The sequence below is a fragment of the Neolamprologus multifasciatus genome, chromosome 17, assembly GCF_963576455.1.
Source record: "Neolamprologus multifasciatus chromosome 17, fNeoMul1.2, whole genome shotgun sequence".
Lineage (NCBI taxonomy): Eukaryota > Metazoa > Chordata > Actinopteri > Cichliformes > Cichlidae > Neolamprologus > Neolamprologus multifasciatus.
The window spans coordinates 31855489-31874120 of NC_140455.1; the positions used below are offsets into that span (position 1 = coordinate 31855489).

The window sequence follows — 18632 nt, forward strand, 5'->3', positions numbered from 1 at the left end:
CTTGAATTCTGGGCCAGTTTTTTGGTTGAATTCAGCAGCTATGGTGCTGTTTTTCATTCCCGAACACTGTGAAGCACTGCAGGGTCGACCACTGCTACCTAACTTAATAGACTCCGCACTCAAAACTGGTGGTTTTGGCTGAAGGGAGTGTGCTATTTATTTATTTTTTCTTAGGAGGGTAATGAATGGAGGAATAGTCATTTTTCTTTCAGTTGTGGCCCTTACAGATGGTTCTTTTGCTATTAGTCCTGCTCATGGCACAACCTGTCATCCAAGTGTGTGGCTGCCTGATTTTTAACAAAAAAGGCAAAGCAGAAGCAGGGTCTATATTTGTCCAGCACTGCAGCCACGCGTAAGGTGCATACTGGGGCAGAAAACAAGGTCACCTTTGCAATGTACAATATATTTCAATGAGTGACTGTCAAAAAAAAGGCTTCCGGATGAGGGCACACGCCGTGAGGCTATTCGTAGCATAGAAGTGCAGTTTTTCAAGAGCTGCTGATGTTACTCATGTTTTATTAAAGTCAAACAGTCCAGCTCACTTTTTTCCTGTTAGCAAGAAAGATGAAATAAATAAAAATCCAGCCAACTAATGCTACAACAACAAGAGCCGACACGAACGCTATGATATTGCAGCTTCTTTTCTCGATGAAGGACAGACTGTAACACAATCACACACTCCGTCTGCAGTGACAAAGCCACGATAAGAGAAAAATAATGTTTGCCTTTCAAGGCCATTCATCTCTTGCGGTCAGTGCCTGTCACTGTTCACCTGTTTTTCTTCCCCCTGTTTGTGTTGAGTCATTTGAAGTTTGGAGGTATTGATGTTAGGGAGGCGAACAATTATTTCCAACCTGACAGCAATGAAAGACTCGCTATTAGCTGCTAATGGAATATTGATTATTAGAGACATTGATCGCTTGTATCATTTACTGTAATTAGAGCAAGAGACTAAGAATAAGGTACCTTATTTATACGTTTTCTTTTTTGGGGGGGAGAGGCATCACCCACTTCTGCAAAATCCAAATCTCTGCTATGAAGGTCACGCACAGCAGCCTTTCTTCGTTACTCTTCTTCTTTTATCTTGTTCTGTTAAATTTGTCCCAATGCTTTTTGCTTTTCAGGTCAGTGATTCTGTTACAAATACAATTCTGTGCAGTATGTGCTAGACAATAATTTGGACAACTTCTTCCTTGTGCAGAGAGCCCCTGCTCATCAGATAGGTGATACCACTTTACCGAGGAGTGACCCCAACCTCTCAGCGCCAGATAAAGGTAAAATCACTTTGTTTAACATATTTCTTATGTCCTTCAAGTGTTCCCTCTGCTTCCAGGGAAACGATGCTATCTCACGTAGTCGCTCTTTTGCATTAAACACATTTTTTGATGCTCTGTTTCTTATTGTCGATTCAGAAATGGTTTATTTCTGATTCTATGGTGGCCCTGAGATGCAACGCAACAAAAATTAAAACAGGGCATTTTAGAAAACACAACGACAGCTGAAAAGAGCTTAATGTTCTTCGCTTTATGATTCTGTCCTTTCAAACTAAGCTTTATTATAATGCAGGAGCAGGTAATGGGTAATGTACCCATTAACTAACTAACTAGGCAGCTCATTCTTTCTCTTAACAAAACCTTCTTTAAAGAGACAGATTTTAGGGCCAACTTGAAAGAAAGACAGATATGAAATATGAAAGTGAGGTCAGAGGTCAAAGGTGACATGATATTTGGATGCAAACTATAATGTGACATTTAGAATTCTCATATACCGCCAGTGTTGGGGAGTAACGGAATACATGTACCGCCGTTACGTATTTAAAATACAAAATATGAGTAACTGTATTCCGTTACAGTTACCGTTTAAAACGGTGGTATTTAGAATACAGTTACTTTGTTGAAATAAATGGATTACACGGCGGTACTTCCCTGTTTCATATTGTGGTGGGTCAGGCCTGTTTGGGTTTAGTTTGACAGCTACGTTCTGTTGTTCCAGGCGGCAGCGTTACGGTTGCCATGGTTACAGGGTGACGCTCTCTCTCTGCGTGTTTCCTGGGTGAGAGAGGCCTTTTTGTTGTTGTTGTGCTAAGCTAATAGGCAGAATGCTACCGGTATAGCGCTAAAGAATGTAGCATCATAGGCAGTGTAGTCCGTGCTGCAGGGAGAATGGACTGCCATACACGTTATGTGTCTGTGAGCGAGGGAGGGAGAAAAAGGAAAAGTACGAGCTGTCATCGAGCAAAAACGGGAGCTGGAAGCATGTAAATATAATAATAACCACTGCAGCCAAGACTAGTGTCTGACGAGCCCAGCTGTAAGTAAGCTATTAAGACTCGACTGTACACCGTGTTCGTGTTTTCCTCCGAAACAATAAGTTCCGTTGGAGCAGCCGTTCAACGCCTCTCTCTGTCTCTCGCAAGCAAAGTTGACCCAGACAACAAAGTAAAGCTAGTTTTCGGCTACGAGCCCGACACAGAACCCACTGTATTAGCCAGAGGTCCCTTTACTAAGGTTCGGAGCCGCGGACCTTCAGTAACAGTAATAAATCACACAGCAATAGTACATTCATGTAGTTGTAAACAGCATGATAATATATTAAGTAATCCAAAGTATTCAGAATACGTTACTCTCATTGAGTAATGTAACGGAATACGTTACAGAATACATTTTGGGGCATGTATTCTGTATTCTGTAATGGAATACATTTTAAAAGTAACCTTCCCAACACTGTATACCGCTATCATTTAACCTCGAAGACGAGGTTAGAGTTCCAAACTAATGTAATATTTAGAATCCCTATATATCATTCCCTATACGCCTGTATGCTGTCAATACAAACAATGGCAGTATGAAACATAGCTTTAAATAGCTCTATATAGCATTATTATCACTTTGACCTTCAGATCAATAATATGGGAGGTCATATATAATAATATAAGGAGAGGGCAGAGGTCAAATGTGATGTAATTGATAAGATTTTTGTCAATTTTCAACCAATTAACCATTAAATTGACCTCAGAGACCTCAGTGGATGTAAACCAAATTTTAATTGTTTCCACACAACTGCTTCTGGCTTCGGGATACAAACACACACATAAACACTCACATACACACAGACTAGATTATAGCTTTTTCTAATCCATCATTCTGAAAGAGTGGGGAAAAAAGAGCAGGTACTATCCCTACAGTACTGATGGACACATGTGACATTCCTGTACGAGTGCATGTGGATTAGTTCGGCCCACTCGTTGTGTTTTAGCTCAGCACAGATAAAGGGAGATGCACATGTCTTGTATTTTCTTTGTATACCTTCCATTTGAGGCAGAATGTTAACAGCCTCAATTATAATTTCAAAATACTTAAACGGTTATTGCCGTTTCTTGCAGCAAAACAAAAAAGAACAACTCTCAGTTTATATAATTATTGAGGATTTGCGGAAAAGACACCTTAAAAAAAGAGTAAAGAGCGTGGATGCGGTAGCTTCCTTGTGACTCGCACACAAACGCACACCTTTCCATGTGATTCAGCTGTGATCTGTAAATAAGGCAGCGAGAAATGCACAATATGGTGTCGAGACACCTACAGGCACATAACTTAGCAAAAGGTGTTAGAATTAACACGAAACCTGCGAGTGAACAAGTGGCATTATCTGCGATGAACCTTTTATTTCTGACTCTGGAAAGTGTTGTTTATAATATAACATTCGCTGTAAAACATGATAGACGAATATTGTTTTGCTTTATTTTTTTGTTAAAGGGCTGCTCAGTAGTTGAGTCCAGAGTTGAGTTGAGGCCTTCCACAACTTTCGAAACTGTGACCTAAGTACTCACTCACTGCGCTCTGTCAATACCGACAGCAAAAACACAGTTTGTACTGGCAAAATGCCTTAGTAAATCTGCTCCAGGGTTACCCTTTAATGCAAAGTTAGTGAATGATCTAACTCAAATGCCTCCAGACATTAAAGAAGAACTGTCTGTTTGCATTCTGACCCCAGATAACAAATTCAGAGTGCACAACTCAGTAAATGTTGAGCAAGCATGCTCCTGGTTGTGTTTCTAAACATTGCCCAAGCTGCTTTCAGACTAGGGCTATGGGGACTATTTCATCTTTGGTGTCTGGGTTGAAGACATGATTTTTCAACATGAAGTTTGAGTCAGTTTGATACAGCAAGTATCAAGTTAGAGGTGCATGGTGAAATCACAGATGGACATGTGCAAGTGGTCAGGAGAGGATCTAAAAATAACAGGAGCCCTGCAAGCGGTCAAGATGTGACTAAAGCAGATTTCATTCTGATAAGGTTTTTGCTTTTTAGGCTAAGATTTCAAACATTTTTGATGCCAACTTGTGCAATCAGCACAATCACAATTGTACAGGACACACCAGAAATTATCACTAGATTGCATTTGGTCAATTGAAGACAGTGAAGCTTTCAAAAGGCTGGAGGTAATTCAGTGTGGCAACAAAAGAAGGCCAGACCCCAAAAAAAGTGACAATGCCATTTTGAAGCTGGTTGGCCACAAGCTCCTTAAAACAGAACACTAGAAAAACAACAATCAGAGCTCAAAACACAGCTTTTTTGGATCATTTTAGACCAATCAAAAACTCTGAAAAAAATTGTCACGAGTCTCTCATGGAGGATTTGCTAAATCCTGAAGTATGTGGCATCACATTTTTCCATTCCCCGTAGAAATGATGAGGAGTGAATTCTGTCATGTGTAATAATCCAAACTGTTCTATTTTGGCAGATGGAAGTCATGTTGCATCTGATCGCTCATCACAAGCAGCTGATAATTTCTTCTTTTAGGATCTTTAAATGGTTGAAATTGTCTCTGTGCTCTAAACTCAGCAAACACTTTGCAGTTTAACTTGTGGTAGTCATCAGATCGCACTCAATATGTTGTCAACAATCATACCATCCATTTAAAATGTGCAACATTTCACTGTGTTCTCATGTTATCCTGTGTAACCCATACCTTGTCATGTGATATGTCGTGTTTTTGTGTACTCTAAAGTGAGGCCCGCTCCCAGTAGTTGGAGCCTAGACAGTGTCAAAGAGGGTATGCCACACTCCTCTGACTCTGGTGGCAGAATGCTATGCCCTCCTGTACCTCCTAGGCCACCGTACTCAGGTAAAAGGAAAAAAAAAAGCTGATCCAAGAAAGTGCTCCAGTGACGAATGGTACTAATTTTCCAGTCTGACTTTTGACACCCGGTGCTTACACCGCTTTTTCTTACTAAAGCATTTCCCATCTGAGGCACTGTTTCCTGTCCTTCTGCTCTTACAGTGGCAGCAGCATTTCCTTCACTAACTGTCTTCAGTTGCTGATATTTGCCTCTGTAAGATGTTTGGTTCACGTGTGAACAAGTGTGGAACTCTCTGTGGAATTTCTAGATAGCTGAAGTTAATGCCAATTAAAATTCCAGTCAATTCCGAGTTTCTTGTTTTTTTTTTTGTTGTTTTTTTTCTTTCAATCCCCTTGACAAATGCATGTCATTACATTTCAACAACAGTTTTCCCCCCACCAACAGCTAAAACTCTCTTTTAGTTATTTACTTATTTAAAGATGCACCCGTGTTGACTTATTCCCTGGTGTTTCCTGATGTATTGCACTGCCCAGCAGCATAATAAGCAGATGGAGTGTTTTTCTTTTTCTGCCCTCTCTGCATAGTGCAGTAACAGCTGTTGGATGTAAAAACAGCTTAAGGCAGTCCAAAGGACCTGCAGCACATCAGCACTTATTTTGACTCATTGACGCTTTAAGCCACTGCCCCCTCTTTGCTCCAAGTGTGTATGTTTGCGTGACTCATGCTGTGTCATCCTTGTGAATGGAAGAAAACACTTCTCTAATTTTTATTTTACCTGTCTTTTCTCTCTCTCTCATCTGCCAGGCTCCTCGGCTAAAAACATGAGGTCACAGTCTCCTGTTCCCACATCCAGATCACCGCAAAAGGTTAGTTCCTTTTTTTTCCTTTTCTGTTTTATGTTTCTACTTACTTTGCTGAGACAGCCTGACCCTGCTTAAGCTGGTCATAGTGTTAACAACTACCGTAGCTGAAACTCAATAGGGCAGGATAAGACACACCTAAACACCGGATTACAGTATTCGACGGTCAGAGAGGAGCACAAACCTAACAGAGGCAGTCCGCTATACAACAAACTTAACAACCCATTCAGACGAAAACACTTTACGACTGTCCAGGGTTTAAGAAAAAATGCTCTGAAAGGGAAATTTCCGCAAATACCAATCTTGGGGGTTTTTTTGGGTTTTTTTAGATTTTATTTCTTCCTTTTTTTTTTTTTTTTTTTGACAAATGTTTTCTTGCACAATAATACAAGAAGGTGACATAAGGTTTTAGGAAGTGCAGTCACATGAATTATCAATTTTCAGTGCTTAACAAATTCATTAGACCTACCCCCAGTTCATGGTTTTTAAATCCACCACTATTCACATTTTTAATCAAAATGATACTTTGAATGCTAAAATATGACATTTTTTATCCATCAAATTTTAAATGGAGTGTTTTACCAAAAAAAAAGCAGAAAAAATAGGAAAGCGCATTAATTTTTGATTAGAATGCCAAATTGCAGTTATTTACTTAGATTCCTTAACCAAAAAAAATAGTTTAATGGTTGAATGTTACGCTTGATTAATATCTGACTCCTCGGAGAACTTAGAGAACATAGCTCAAATTTGTAAAAATAGGAATTCAGTTTGTTATTTGCCCAATAAATTAAAATGTCATTTTTAATTTTCAACATGTTTTTGACAGATTTTGAAAATATTTGTGTTTAGTTTTTATGACAGGGAAGGTCTAAGAAATTTGTTAACCATTGTACTTAATAACTTTTAGTATTTGATACTCCAGAATTATTCATACCCTTTCTTAGTATACAGTTCCGATTATTCCTCCAAATACTTCTTGTAGATGATCACATTGTTCCTGTCACCACAGGGGTTTTAGCCAGCTTCTCTTTAACCACCTTCTCCAGGTCTTTAATGTTTTTTTGAGTTTGTTGGCATGAACATGGTTGTTCGTTCTTGCTGCCCTAGAGCAGGTTTTTCTGAAAACTCCTTCGTATTTTTGTTGAGAAGCTTTATGTACTGGTCCTGTTTCACGATTCTACTCACTTTTGCAAGGTTTCCAGGCCCATTTGTTGAAAAACCACGGGACCATGAACTGACAGTGTTTCTACCAACTCCCTTCAGTTTATAGCTCCCAGAAATGCGCTAGAAATCGACACAGCTTAGTTTTTTTGCCTGTAGAGAAATCCGGAGCACAGTCTGGGTGTGTGGAAATATCTGTGCTGTCAACGACAATTTCCTTGATACTGAGGAAATGAGAGGCATGAATAATTTTGGACAGAAAAAAGTAAAAATGAAAGTATTGGTATTTTTATTGTTATGCTAATGATGTGAAATAAAAATGTATCTGGATTGTTCCATCTCAGCTATAATTCTTTTATCATAAGCAAAATCTCACCAACTGAGTTTTTATGTACAAGAGAATTTAAAAAGACTAGTTTTGTTTTTTGTTTTTTTAGGTGGATGGATCATTTGGGGCATAACTGTACGATTGCAGTAACATTAGCTGCAAAAATACCTGTGTCCATGCCTTTCAGTCCCAAGGCTTACACTTAGTAAATCCCAACAGTAGCTTTTTAACACCAAGAGGTTTTTTTAAAAAATTATTTTTTTCCCCGCTGGCACAGACTGTTTGTAAAGCTGTCCCTTAATCTGCTCACTGTAAACACCGACTGAGCCCAACTGGGAAAGACCCGGTCCGACTGAGCTTCATCTGTTGGCAAGTTGAAATCCTATTCATAATCAGCCTGACAGACGTTTAGCAGCAGCCTCGGGATCTTTTTCCTGTACTGGTCTAGCTAACCAGCTGCAGGGTCTTTATTCTACTCTGTGTCAGCCGTGAGACTGGGGGAGCTTTGCATTACTGTTCAGTGAAACCATTAACAGCTCTAGCACTGTTAATGGTTTTCATGTAGTTTCATGTAAGTTTTTGTAGCTTTCATGTCACACATGTCCCAAAGTGTCCAAAAAAATGGGACTGACAGTGTATTAAGTAACTCTACACCTGATAGAAACCAACTGTTATACTCTGAGTTAGAATTTAAGCTCTAGGACGATGTCACTCTGCGTGCTCGTCAAAAATATGCAAAACCAGATGGAGTGATCTGTCAGTGAATTTAAAAGGAACACCGACTATTATGACAGGTTACTCTAAAATTATCAAATTATCTCCACTACATAAAAAATACTACATATTTGAGAATAACTACAATTTTTTTCGTTGTTCATTAAATCTTTGTTGTTTAAAACTATTTTGGAGCTGTGGGAGCGGCCATGTTTTTGCGCACACAATGCATTCTGGGACGATGACAAGTATTGGTTGTCAGCAGTATTGGCACTTTCGTTCAGCTAACCTGTTTTGTTTTTAGTGCAGTGTAGCAATAGTATTAATTAACTCGCACTATACTGCTCATGGAGGCTAACAAGGGACCAAAGAACATCTGGATTAAGACCTAAAGCTTCAAAGTTTTGGTGCACTGTGAATCATGGAGAATGTAAAAATAACGATATTGTAATTTCACTGTATAATAAAATTAAAATTCTATTAATGTCTTTAGCATGCGGTTATGTGATACCATGGATAGCTGCTGCTATAAAATTGAGCTCTTTACAACAAGCGCTCTCAATCACCGTCGCCGTTGCTATTGGCAAGCAGTTGCCACATAGACACCAGTAGTTTTCCCCCACTTTCGCATCCTTGTGTGACTGATTGTTTTCATCCTAATCTAAACTAAGTACTGGTTGACTATTTTCAAAATGTGCTTAAAAGGAAAACATTTGGCGTATTTTAATACCACATTGTTATTGAAAGCACAGTACATATTTCGGCGCAAACATGTCTTAATAGCCGGGATTCCTTTTAAATTTCAAAGCCTGAACCCTATTTGTTGTGTCTGTTTTTCCTTTACTATTAAAGTGACGAGACCTCTTTGTGCTGCAGTGAATGTTCCCCTCAACATCTTGACTGGAATGTTTTGAAAGAAAGATAAACCTCACTTTGTTTTTAAGCTTGGATTTATGGATGATCATCTTAATACCAGTCTGCAAATGCAGAAGAAATCTGGGGAAGGTTAACTAAGCAGTGAGGGAGCTCTTAATGAGGGTAAAAAGTTGTTTTGAAAAGCTGCCTAGTCTTCTGCTAGCTGCTATCTTATTTGTCACAAGCGGGAGTGCTGAGCTCCCAGCGTCGTCACAGGTGTGATGTCTCCTCACATGTGACAACTGCCACGCATGTGGCTGTTTGTGTGCGTTTCCCACCACTTGTGTATGAAACAGAAAGAGAGAGAGCGAGACACTGGATACCGAAGTGTGAGTGACAGCTTGGCGCTCAGCATGCTCTGTCAATCAGATTTGTGTGTGGCAAAGTGTGTTGGCACGTTTGTTTGCGTGCGTGCTCGATGTGGCGATAGAGGAAGCCTGTAGCGAAGTACCGAGTGCCCATCACAGCACAGCCTGAGATGGATCCTCTGTGGACCTCCAGCAGGTCCCATTATCTGGCACATGAGCGCACCCATGCCAAACGCACACATCAGTCAGTGCAGCCAGAGGCTTATTACCAGACCACAAACCCCAGGACTGCAGTGAACCTGCAGAAAACACATGGTGCAAGTCTGACAGGGCTGCACTTACTCATCTCCAGAGGTGGAAAACTGGGTCAGGAGTTTAAAGTACTTGTCAGGATTGTATTAAATATACAGATTTTATCATGCTCGGACAAATGTGAAAAGGCTTGTGCAGTCGTGCATGTCAAATACATCTCTTTGTGCATGCCCCTGTGGCAGGAACAATGCAACCTTACTGATCAACTGTATACTCCACTAGATCCAATTATTTTCAGCAGATATAATGGCAGCGTGGTGTAATTGCTTAGAAAAACATTTTGATGAGTGATCGGATTTTTTTTGGAGGGAAGTGCAGCATATTGTGTTTTTTCGTCTCGGTGCACAGGCCCAGTTGATGGAGTGAAGAAAACCTGGTCCTCTCATTCTGTTCACTGACTACATTTTTAAGGTTATTCATTGTTGCCACACTGCTGTGTTAGCACACGTGTTTTAGCCAGCGTAATGGAGGGTTTTTTTTTTTTTTATTGTTATACTTTTTAATTTCCTCTTCAGTAATACTCTGCTTCCAGGCTCCGTAATTCAAATGAAATTAAAAAAAAGAAGAAGAAAGAAAAAAACTTGAAGGTGGTCAGTTTTGGGTTGTTGTTTTGTTTTGTTTTTTTGATTTATAGAAAACAAATCTTCTGTTTGTCTGTTATTATATTTTAGTTGCCGAGTTAATTGTTTACCAAAAGAAATTTCACACAATATCACAAAATCTTATCAGTTTTCTTGCGTGACTTTTTTCTTCCAGAGGTGACTTTCCTTTCAAAGGGATGTTTTTTGTTTGTTTTTTTGTTTTGTTTTTTAATTTAGAAACTGCTTAAATGCCAAGTTCTTTCACACCAGACAAAGAAACAGAGCGAGTCTTTGCAATTAATAATCTGGCGAACAGCTAATATTTTGATATCCTTATTAAAAAAGTCTAGTAAAAGTAAAATAATGCTTATTTTCACTCTGATTACAAGTTTCACAACAGCTTCACCTCTTATTCTGTCTGTAGCTATTCTGACGTCAGTCATTGTGGGTTTAGTGTACGCAAACATTTAAGATGATTTTCTGTTTATTAGGAGTTATAGGAATGGGAACTTCCCATCTGCTCCCCAGATTGCCTATGGTGTACCTCAAGGATCCATTATAGGGCTTATACAGTCATGTGGAGAAGAAAGTATGCCTTACTGAAGTTGTGTTTTATGTGTCGGGTCAGAATTCAAAACTCTTCTGGGCCTTAGAAGGTCTTAAAAATAGGTACATACAAATCCCCAAAAGTTGATTATTTTCATGTGGGTGTAGTGTTTTCAGGTGAACAGAATGAACTTTTTGGGACTTGGATGATTGAGTATGCATCAAGACAGGCAAATGCAAACTTTTGATGAATAGCAACAAATGACATATTGCATTTTTTGTAATACTATTTTCCCTATAATCTCTACACCACTTCAATTTTTATTTTTGTACAAAAACACAGATACTAAAGATTGATTTGATTTGGTAGTAGTATCACTGTTGTTGATGATATCCATGTCCCGTACTGGAAAAGCTCTTTCTCTGTGCAGTGAACTACAGTATTTTTAAATAAAGTCTCCTATTCTTCAATCTAGACCACAGTGCCACCTTTCACCCCTTCGCCCACTGAGTGCCAATCTGCCAGTCTGGTCTCCAACTCTCCAGTCCTGTCCGGCAGCTACAGCAGCGGCATATCCTCCCTCAGTCGCTGTAGTGTGTCCGAAGCTTCAGGAACCGAGCTCCCCACAGGTGACCATCCGCCCCACCAACTGCCTCCACCTACCACCTTGCCAAACTCTGTCTCCAGTAGCTCGGACGAGCCCATCCGCAGAGAGAACAAGACACCGCCACCCTACAGCGTGTATGAGAGGAACAACCCCCGCAGGCCCGTGCCGCTTCCCCACAGTCTCTCCATTCCCCCACAGACGGACCCCCCGGCCCTGCCGCCCAAACCTCACCAGCTCCGCACAGGCAGCATGAAGTTGGATGGAACCGCCGACCCTCGAGTCCCCAGACCGAGGCCTCTGCCCAGGAAGGTGTCTCAGCTATAGGTGCTGGTTACAGAGCACACGAAAGGAGATGGTGGGAAGAAAAAAACTGGCATATTTTGCACTTTTCTACATGGCACTCACTTTTTTTTAGAGACATTCAATTTGGCATTCCTGACCTACACTCCAATAAAATACACAAGCCTACACATTAACAGGCAGTCTAGAAACTGAAAAGCTGGCAGATAAAGTTTCTTTTGTATTTACTAGAGGACATTGCATTGACTTTGACTTGGTCGTTCTGCACTTTTAGCTCTAGTACATACAATAGCTCACCACAGTCAGTTGTAACACCACACGTTTACCGAACACTCTAGAAAAACACAGTTTTGATAGATGTAATAATCTCAAATATATGTATATTGGTATATATGAGAATTGTTTTGCCTTAAGTATTGGAAACAGAGTCTTTTATCTGTGAGTCTTGCACGTTTTTTTTCCCCTTAACAGCTCAGTATATTTGTATACTGTACGGCTAAAAAAAAAGGTGCTAGAGACCTCGAGTATGCATTTCATTGAAGTGTAGTAGACAACGGTGTGTTCTTATTTTCATATCCACATAAGCAATGGTACAAAAACCTCAAACTTTGAACTGATACTAACAAAAATGTATGGAATTTAAAAGATCTAATACCTGTGTTGTTGATTTTACAAATTTGACCGCAGTTGTGACCTTATATTCGTTATTAATATGCAGTAATACAGAAACTCTGGCAAATGCAACTTTGACACAATAATGAGAGCAGTTTTACTTCATGTGGTCACATTCAATTTGAAACCTCAGCAGACTTTTAGTGTGATTTGAAATCTAAAGAAACCCCTCTGCTGCCATTCTTTCTTCTGAAATTCGAACATTTTTAAATCAGCGACTTGCTAAAATTACCCATAGTGACAAGAAGAGTCTGGACCAAACACATAGGTAAAGGTAGGTGCAGTTTCTAACTCAAACTGGAATTTTTACAATGCCTATTGCCGTTAACGTGAACACATCCTATTCCTCCTGCATGATGTATATGACAACAGGGAGGGGGGGAGGGGATCGAGTAATGTGCCAAAGGAAACTGAACAATGTGCTGTCAAGAACCTTTTTCTTTTTTCTTTTTTTTAAACTGGGACCTGGAATCAAGAAAATAGGAGAAGCTCAGCTGCAAAAGGGTCTCTTTTTCCCTGTTTTCCTAATAAATAATAAAATTTACCCCAAAATCTAAATTAATCTTTAACCTACTGATAAGACGAAACTTTCGAAAAGCACAAACAATAGCTTGTCGTCCGCATTATGACCTGTACTGTTATTCTAAAGTCTTTATTTGACAAAGCAGTAATTGGAGCAGATTTTCACAGTCAGCAGTGACCTTAAAACACATGAGGAATGATGTTGTGTTGGGAAAATATTTCCAAGCTAATCACTGACAAATATTTGTACAGTTGACGTCTACTTTCTGTTTAATTAAAAAGAGGACGTGAGTTGACTTCTCAGCACAACCACATCGCATTGCTGCAGTGAAGTAAATGTTCTGTGGCAGGCAAATCTCACACTGTTTTGTAAAATGGAGACATTTTTTTTGGCATAATATATTAATAAATTCAATCCTGTGCAAAATGTTTTTGGCTGGGGGGCGGGAGTGGGTAGCTTTGGTATTGTTTGGATATGTTTCATTTTTTGTACGGTTGATTTACTTTTTGATTTGTTGTGAATTATTTGAGATTAAATATTCACATTAATCAGCACTTGAGAACCTGTAAATTAAATGAGATTAATGTAAGTATGCCAAATATAAAATTTGTGTATTACAATTAATGTAAATATTGTGTTTTTAACAAAATGTAGCTATAACAATTTACAGCTTTGAATGTAATGTTGAAGCAGCAAATTATTATTATAAATGTTCAAACTTTTATGGTTTTGTGAGTGTAGAAAAACTGAGGTCATGCATAATGACTCCTAACTCATTTACAAGTTCAATAAACTGCCCTATGTCATATATTTGAGTGATTTCTACATTATGAAACCTTGTGGATGTACAACACTGTGCAAAAGCTACCAATCATTTCTGTATATTTTGCAAGCAAAATGGGAAATGGGTGCAGGGGTTTACTAAAACATGTACATATATAGAAATGCATATAACACCCAGCTCGTCCCTGCGGGCGGTTTGTCCTTCAGGCTCGGGTCCTCTACCAGAGGCCTGGGAGCTTGAGGGTCATGCGCGGTATCTTAGCTGTTCTGGACAGAGATCTCCAATGTTGTTCCCGGGATCTGCTGGAGCCACTCGCCTAGCTTGGGAGTCACTGCACCTAGTGCTCCGATTACCATGGGGACCACCGTTACCTTCACCCTCCACATCCTCTCGAGCTCTTCTCTGAGCCCTTGGTATTTCTCCAGTTTCTCGTGTTCCTTCTTTCTGATGTTGCTGTCATTCGGAACCGCTACATCGATCACTACGGCCTTCTTCTTCTGTTTGTCTACCACCACTATGTCTGGTTAGTTAGCCACCACCATTTTGTCCGTCTGTATCTGGAAGTCCCACAAGATCTTAGGTCGGTCATTCTCCATCACCCTTGGGGGCGTCTCCCATTTTGACCTCAGAACTTCCAAGCCATACTCGGCACAGATTTTCCTCTATACTATGCCGGCCACTTGGTTATGGCGTTGCTAGCAGGTGGTGCCCTGCCTGCTAGCATCTTGCACCCTGCTGTTATGTGCTGGATTGTCTCAGGGGCATCTTTACACAGCCTGCACCTGGGGTCTTGCCTGGTGTGATAGACCCCAGCCTCTATGGATCTTGTACTCAGAGCTTGTTCTTGTGCTGCCATGATTAGTGCCTCTGTGCTGTCTTTCAGTCCAGCTTTGTCCAGCCACTGGTAGGATTTCTGGATATCAGCCACCTCCTCTATCTGCTGGTGGTACATACCGTGCAGGGGCCTGTCCTTCCATGATGGTTCCTCGTCTCCCTCCTCTTTCTTGGGTTTCTGCTGCCTGAGGTATTCACTGAGGACTTGGTCGGTTGGGGCCATCTTCCCAATGTATTCTTGGATGTTCGTTGTCTCATCCTGGACTGCGGTGCTGACACTCACCAGTCCCCGGCCCCCTTCCTTCCGCTTAGCGTACAGCCTCAGGGTGCTGGACTTGGGGTGAAACCCTCCATGCATGGTAAGGTGGTTGCAGCTTTCCTAGCTGCCTCTTCATGGTTCCCATTCGCCTGCAGGATCCCCAGGTACTTGTAACTGTCCTCTGTGTCTGCAATATTGCCTTCTGGTAGCTCGATCCCCTCAGTTCTGACTACCTTCCCTCTCTTTGTCATCATCCGACTACACTTCTCCAGCCCGAATGACATCCCGATGTCATTGCTGTATATCCTGGTAGTGTGGATCGGTGAATCGATTTCTCGTTCACTCTTGGCATACAGCTTGATGTCATCCATGTACAGGAGGTGGCTGACAACTGCTCTGTTCCGTAGTCAGTATCCGTAGTCAGTCTTGTCAATGATCTCACTGAGGGGGTTCAGGCCTATGCAGAACAGCAGTGGGGACAGAGCATCTCCTTGGTAGATCCCGCACTTGATGGTAACTTGTGCTATGGGCTTGGAGTTGGCCTCTAGTGTTGTACGCCACATCCCCATTGAGTTCCTGATAAAGGCTCTCAGGGTCCTGTTGATCTTATATAGTTCTAGGCATTCCAGTAACCAGCTGTGGGGCATTGAGTCATATGCCTTCTTGTAATCAATCCAGACAGTGCACAGGTTGGTCAGCCTGGTCTTGCAGTCTCTGCTGACTGTTCTGTCTACCAGTAGCTGGTGTTTTGCGCCTCTGGTATTCTTGCCAATCCCTTTCTGTGCCCCGCTCATGTATTGACCCATGTGCCTGTTCATCTTAGCCGATATGATGCCTGACAAGAGCTTCCATGTAGTACTGAGGCAGGTTATTGGTCGGTAGTTGGATGGGACCGGTCCCTTCTTGGGGTCCTTGGGGATCAGGACCGTCCACCCTTCGGTTAGCCATTCCGGGTGTCTCTCGTCAACTAGCAGCTGGTTCATTTGTGCTGCCAGGCGCTCGTGGAGTGCAGTCAGCTTCTTCAGCCAGTAGGCGTGAACCATGTCGGGGCCTGGTGCTGTCCAACTCTTCATACTAGAGACCCTTGCTTGGATGTCTGTCACCATGATGGTTACTGGACCCTGTTCAGGGAGGTTGCTATGGTCTGCCCTCAGATCCACTAGCCACTGAGTATTGCCGTTATGGGTTGCGTCCTTCTCCCATATGCTCTTCCAGTATTGCTCCGTCTCCAGCCTTGGTGGTGCTGTTCTCTTATTGTTCCCTTGCCACTGAGAGTATACCTTTGCTGGTTCTGTGGAGAACAGCTGGTTTATTCTCCTGCCTTCTAGGTCCAGCCAACACAACAGAACAACAGAACACTATCTAGGTATGTTTTTATTACATTGCCAGTATGTTTGGAGACATCATTAGTCTGAAAAATGAAACCGTTGTCAATCAAATGCTTTACAGATGGTGCTTCATGGTGGATCAACCACACCACTGGCTGAAATACAAACTATGACAAAACCTCCACTGTGTTTTACAGATAGCTGTAGACATATACTGTTGTATATCTCTCCTGACACACTTAACAAAACTATCTAAACCAGAAATGTCTAATCTGGGAATCACACTGATGATGTAGAAGTCTCAAAAGCTCATGTACCAAATATGATACACTTGGCTATAAAGGGTTAACAATAGCTTCTTGACAGCCACGCTTCCACTGAGACTATTTTCTGATGACGCTTCGGCAAACTGCAAATGGATCAACTGTCAGGACACATCACTCAGGTCCTGTGGAAGGTCTTTATTAGATTACAGAGTTTCAATACTTTTCAGGTTTTTAGGCCTGCTACTTTACGCTGCAAAATATTATCTTATGTCTGTCAGACTCTATTATCTTTAGTATTTTTTGTATAGTTAACTAAAGAAATGGGAACATTAAAGTGTCTAAATATACCATTTAATATTGGTTCTTTGCAAAGCTGTCTGTCATGTGTAGACACAAAATTGATTCGTCTTTTGAGTTAGATGCCATCTTTTAAATGCCAGAATGATTCAAAGGTCAGTGTTAAACAGACTGACAACATGGTCCGGTACAAGGACTAGACTGAAAAAGAAAGAAAAATCAGCCAATGTCCAAAGAGAAACTTTCAGAGACCTTCAGAAAGCCAGGAGAATTGATACTCAAGACCACTTTAAAAATTTTAAGAAAGTCTGGCTTCTTGGAAGAAACATATGAAGAAATAAGGTTTGACTTGAGTCACAGTATTATAAGCCTGTTTCATTTTGTTGGGTGCAGGGCATTCACAAGGCAGAACACTTCTGCTTCTGCAAAGAACTGAGTTGATTTACCGTGAGTGATTAATCTGCCTCTTCAGTGGTTGTGGATGGGAGGCAAGCCTAGGAGCATGTTGTTGCTTCTGGTTAGGAGAGTCTATTCGCTGGACACAGCTTTGGTTTTGGGCAGATAGTGTAAACAGTTCACATCAGTGCACTTTTTGTGTGAAATCGCAAACTGTAAATAGAAGAAGTGGATAGCAACCCAAAAGGGGAAACCATGAGGAAAGACAGCTGCCAAAAGAGGTTAGAGTCAGTTCCACGTTATATAATGCTACAGGAGTAAGTCTGCTGTGAAGTAATATTTTGTATCTTTGCCTCTTATTTTCAATAACCTTACTACAGCAACATGTAGCATGGAATTTTGAGGTATTTAAAATGAAAGGACAAAGCGGACAAAGTAAAGCAGATTAGGGTTGCTCAACGCAAAATGATGAGGCTTTATTTGAACAAGGAATTCACTAGTTGTTACAAGCAGGTTCCTGATGATTACATAAAAGGCCTTTTTTTCAGCAAACCCTTTGGCTCATCATTGAACAGCACAGGTGTTGCTCAGCATGTGCAATACCATCACCCTTAAGTCAAAGCGTGGAATTCACTATGACAGGTCCAAAAACCGTATATACCCCAAGGAGTTGTACTGCCACACTCTGGCTCACTTTTCAAGAAGAAAGCAGAAGGCAGAAGACTCTATCTGCAGTCTAGCAGACCACACAGTAGGGATGCACCGATACCGATACTGGTATCGGGTATCGTGGCCGATACTGTAAAATGTGCGTGTACTCATACTCGTAAAAGTTAACCGATACCAGCTTATTTCATTAATCAGAGGGTGGCTTGTCATTTCTGTTGTAGTTTGTTAGATTGGCCACTAGGGGGCCAATTATTATTTTATTTATTATTTATTTTATAATTTTTTCTATTTTATTATTTATATAATAATTATTATTTTGTTTGTTTACAATATGGACACTCTGCAATAATTTAAAAGTTTATTTTATTCGCAAACCTAATTTGTATTTATTTTATTCCAAACAGAAGTGTTTATTTATTATTCTGAAAGCTCGAGACAGTGCCAATAGTTCAGTGATATTTTGTTAAATTACAATGTGGAGACTCTGCAATAATTTAACAGAAGTGCTTATTTTTCACTTGAAATTTTTTTGTGGTCATTTTTATTAAGATTTTATTTTTTATCGGCAGGGAATATAATAAAACCTGTCTTCCAATTAATTGTATTTTTGTGTGTGTGTGTGTGTGTGTGTGTGTGTGTGTGTGTGTGTGGTAGAAGTGTCGTTTTTTGTACTCTGTATCGGCAAGTACTCAGATCCAAGTATCGGTATCGTATCGGTTTGAAAAAATTGGTATGGTTGCATCCCTACCACACAGTCAGTAAACCATCCTATGTATACAAATGGACTGACTGAAAGATTTCAATGACAGCCAGGAGGTATCAGATGTACCTATGTTACCTTCCGTTGGGTGCAAGAGATTCTTAACACTTGTCTGCTTCTTACGTGGTCT

At 40.6% G+C, this 18632-nt stretch overlaps 1 protein-coding gene across 1 annotated transcript in view; it reads left to right on the forward strand.

Moving 5' to 3' along the window:
• dock4b (dedicator of cytokinesis 4b) overlaps positions 1-13719 on the forward strand; it is a 139033-nt gene extending 125314 nt beyond the window's left edge. The window contains 4 exon segments of the mRNA XM_085136831.1: positions 1202-1274; positions 5009-5125; positions 5886-5947; positions 11283-13719. Coding sequence (XP_084992957.1) covers positions 1202-1274; positions 5009-5125; positions 5886-5947; positions 11283-11738 — 708 coding nt within the window. The 3' untranslated portion in view covers positions 11739-13719.
• Positions 13720-18632: the final 4913 nt, after the last annotated feature.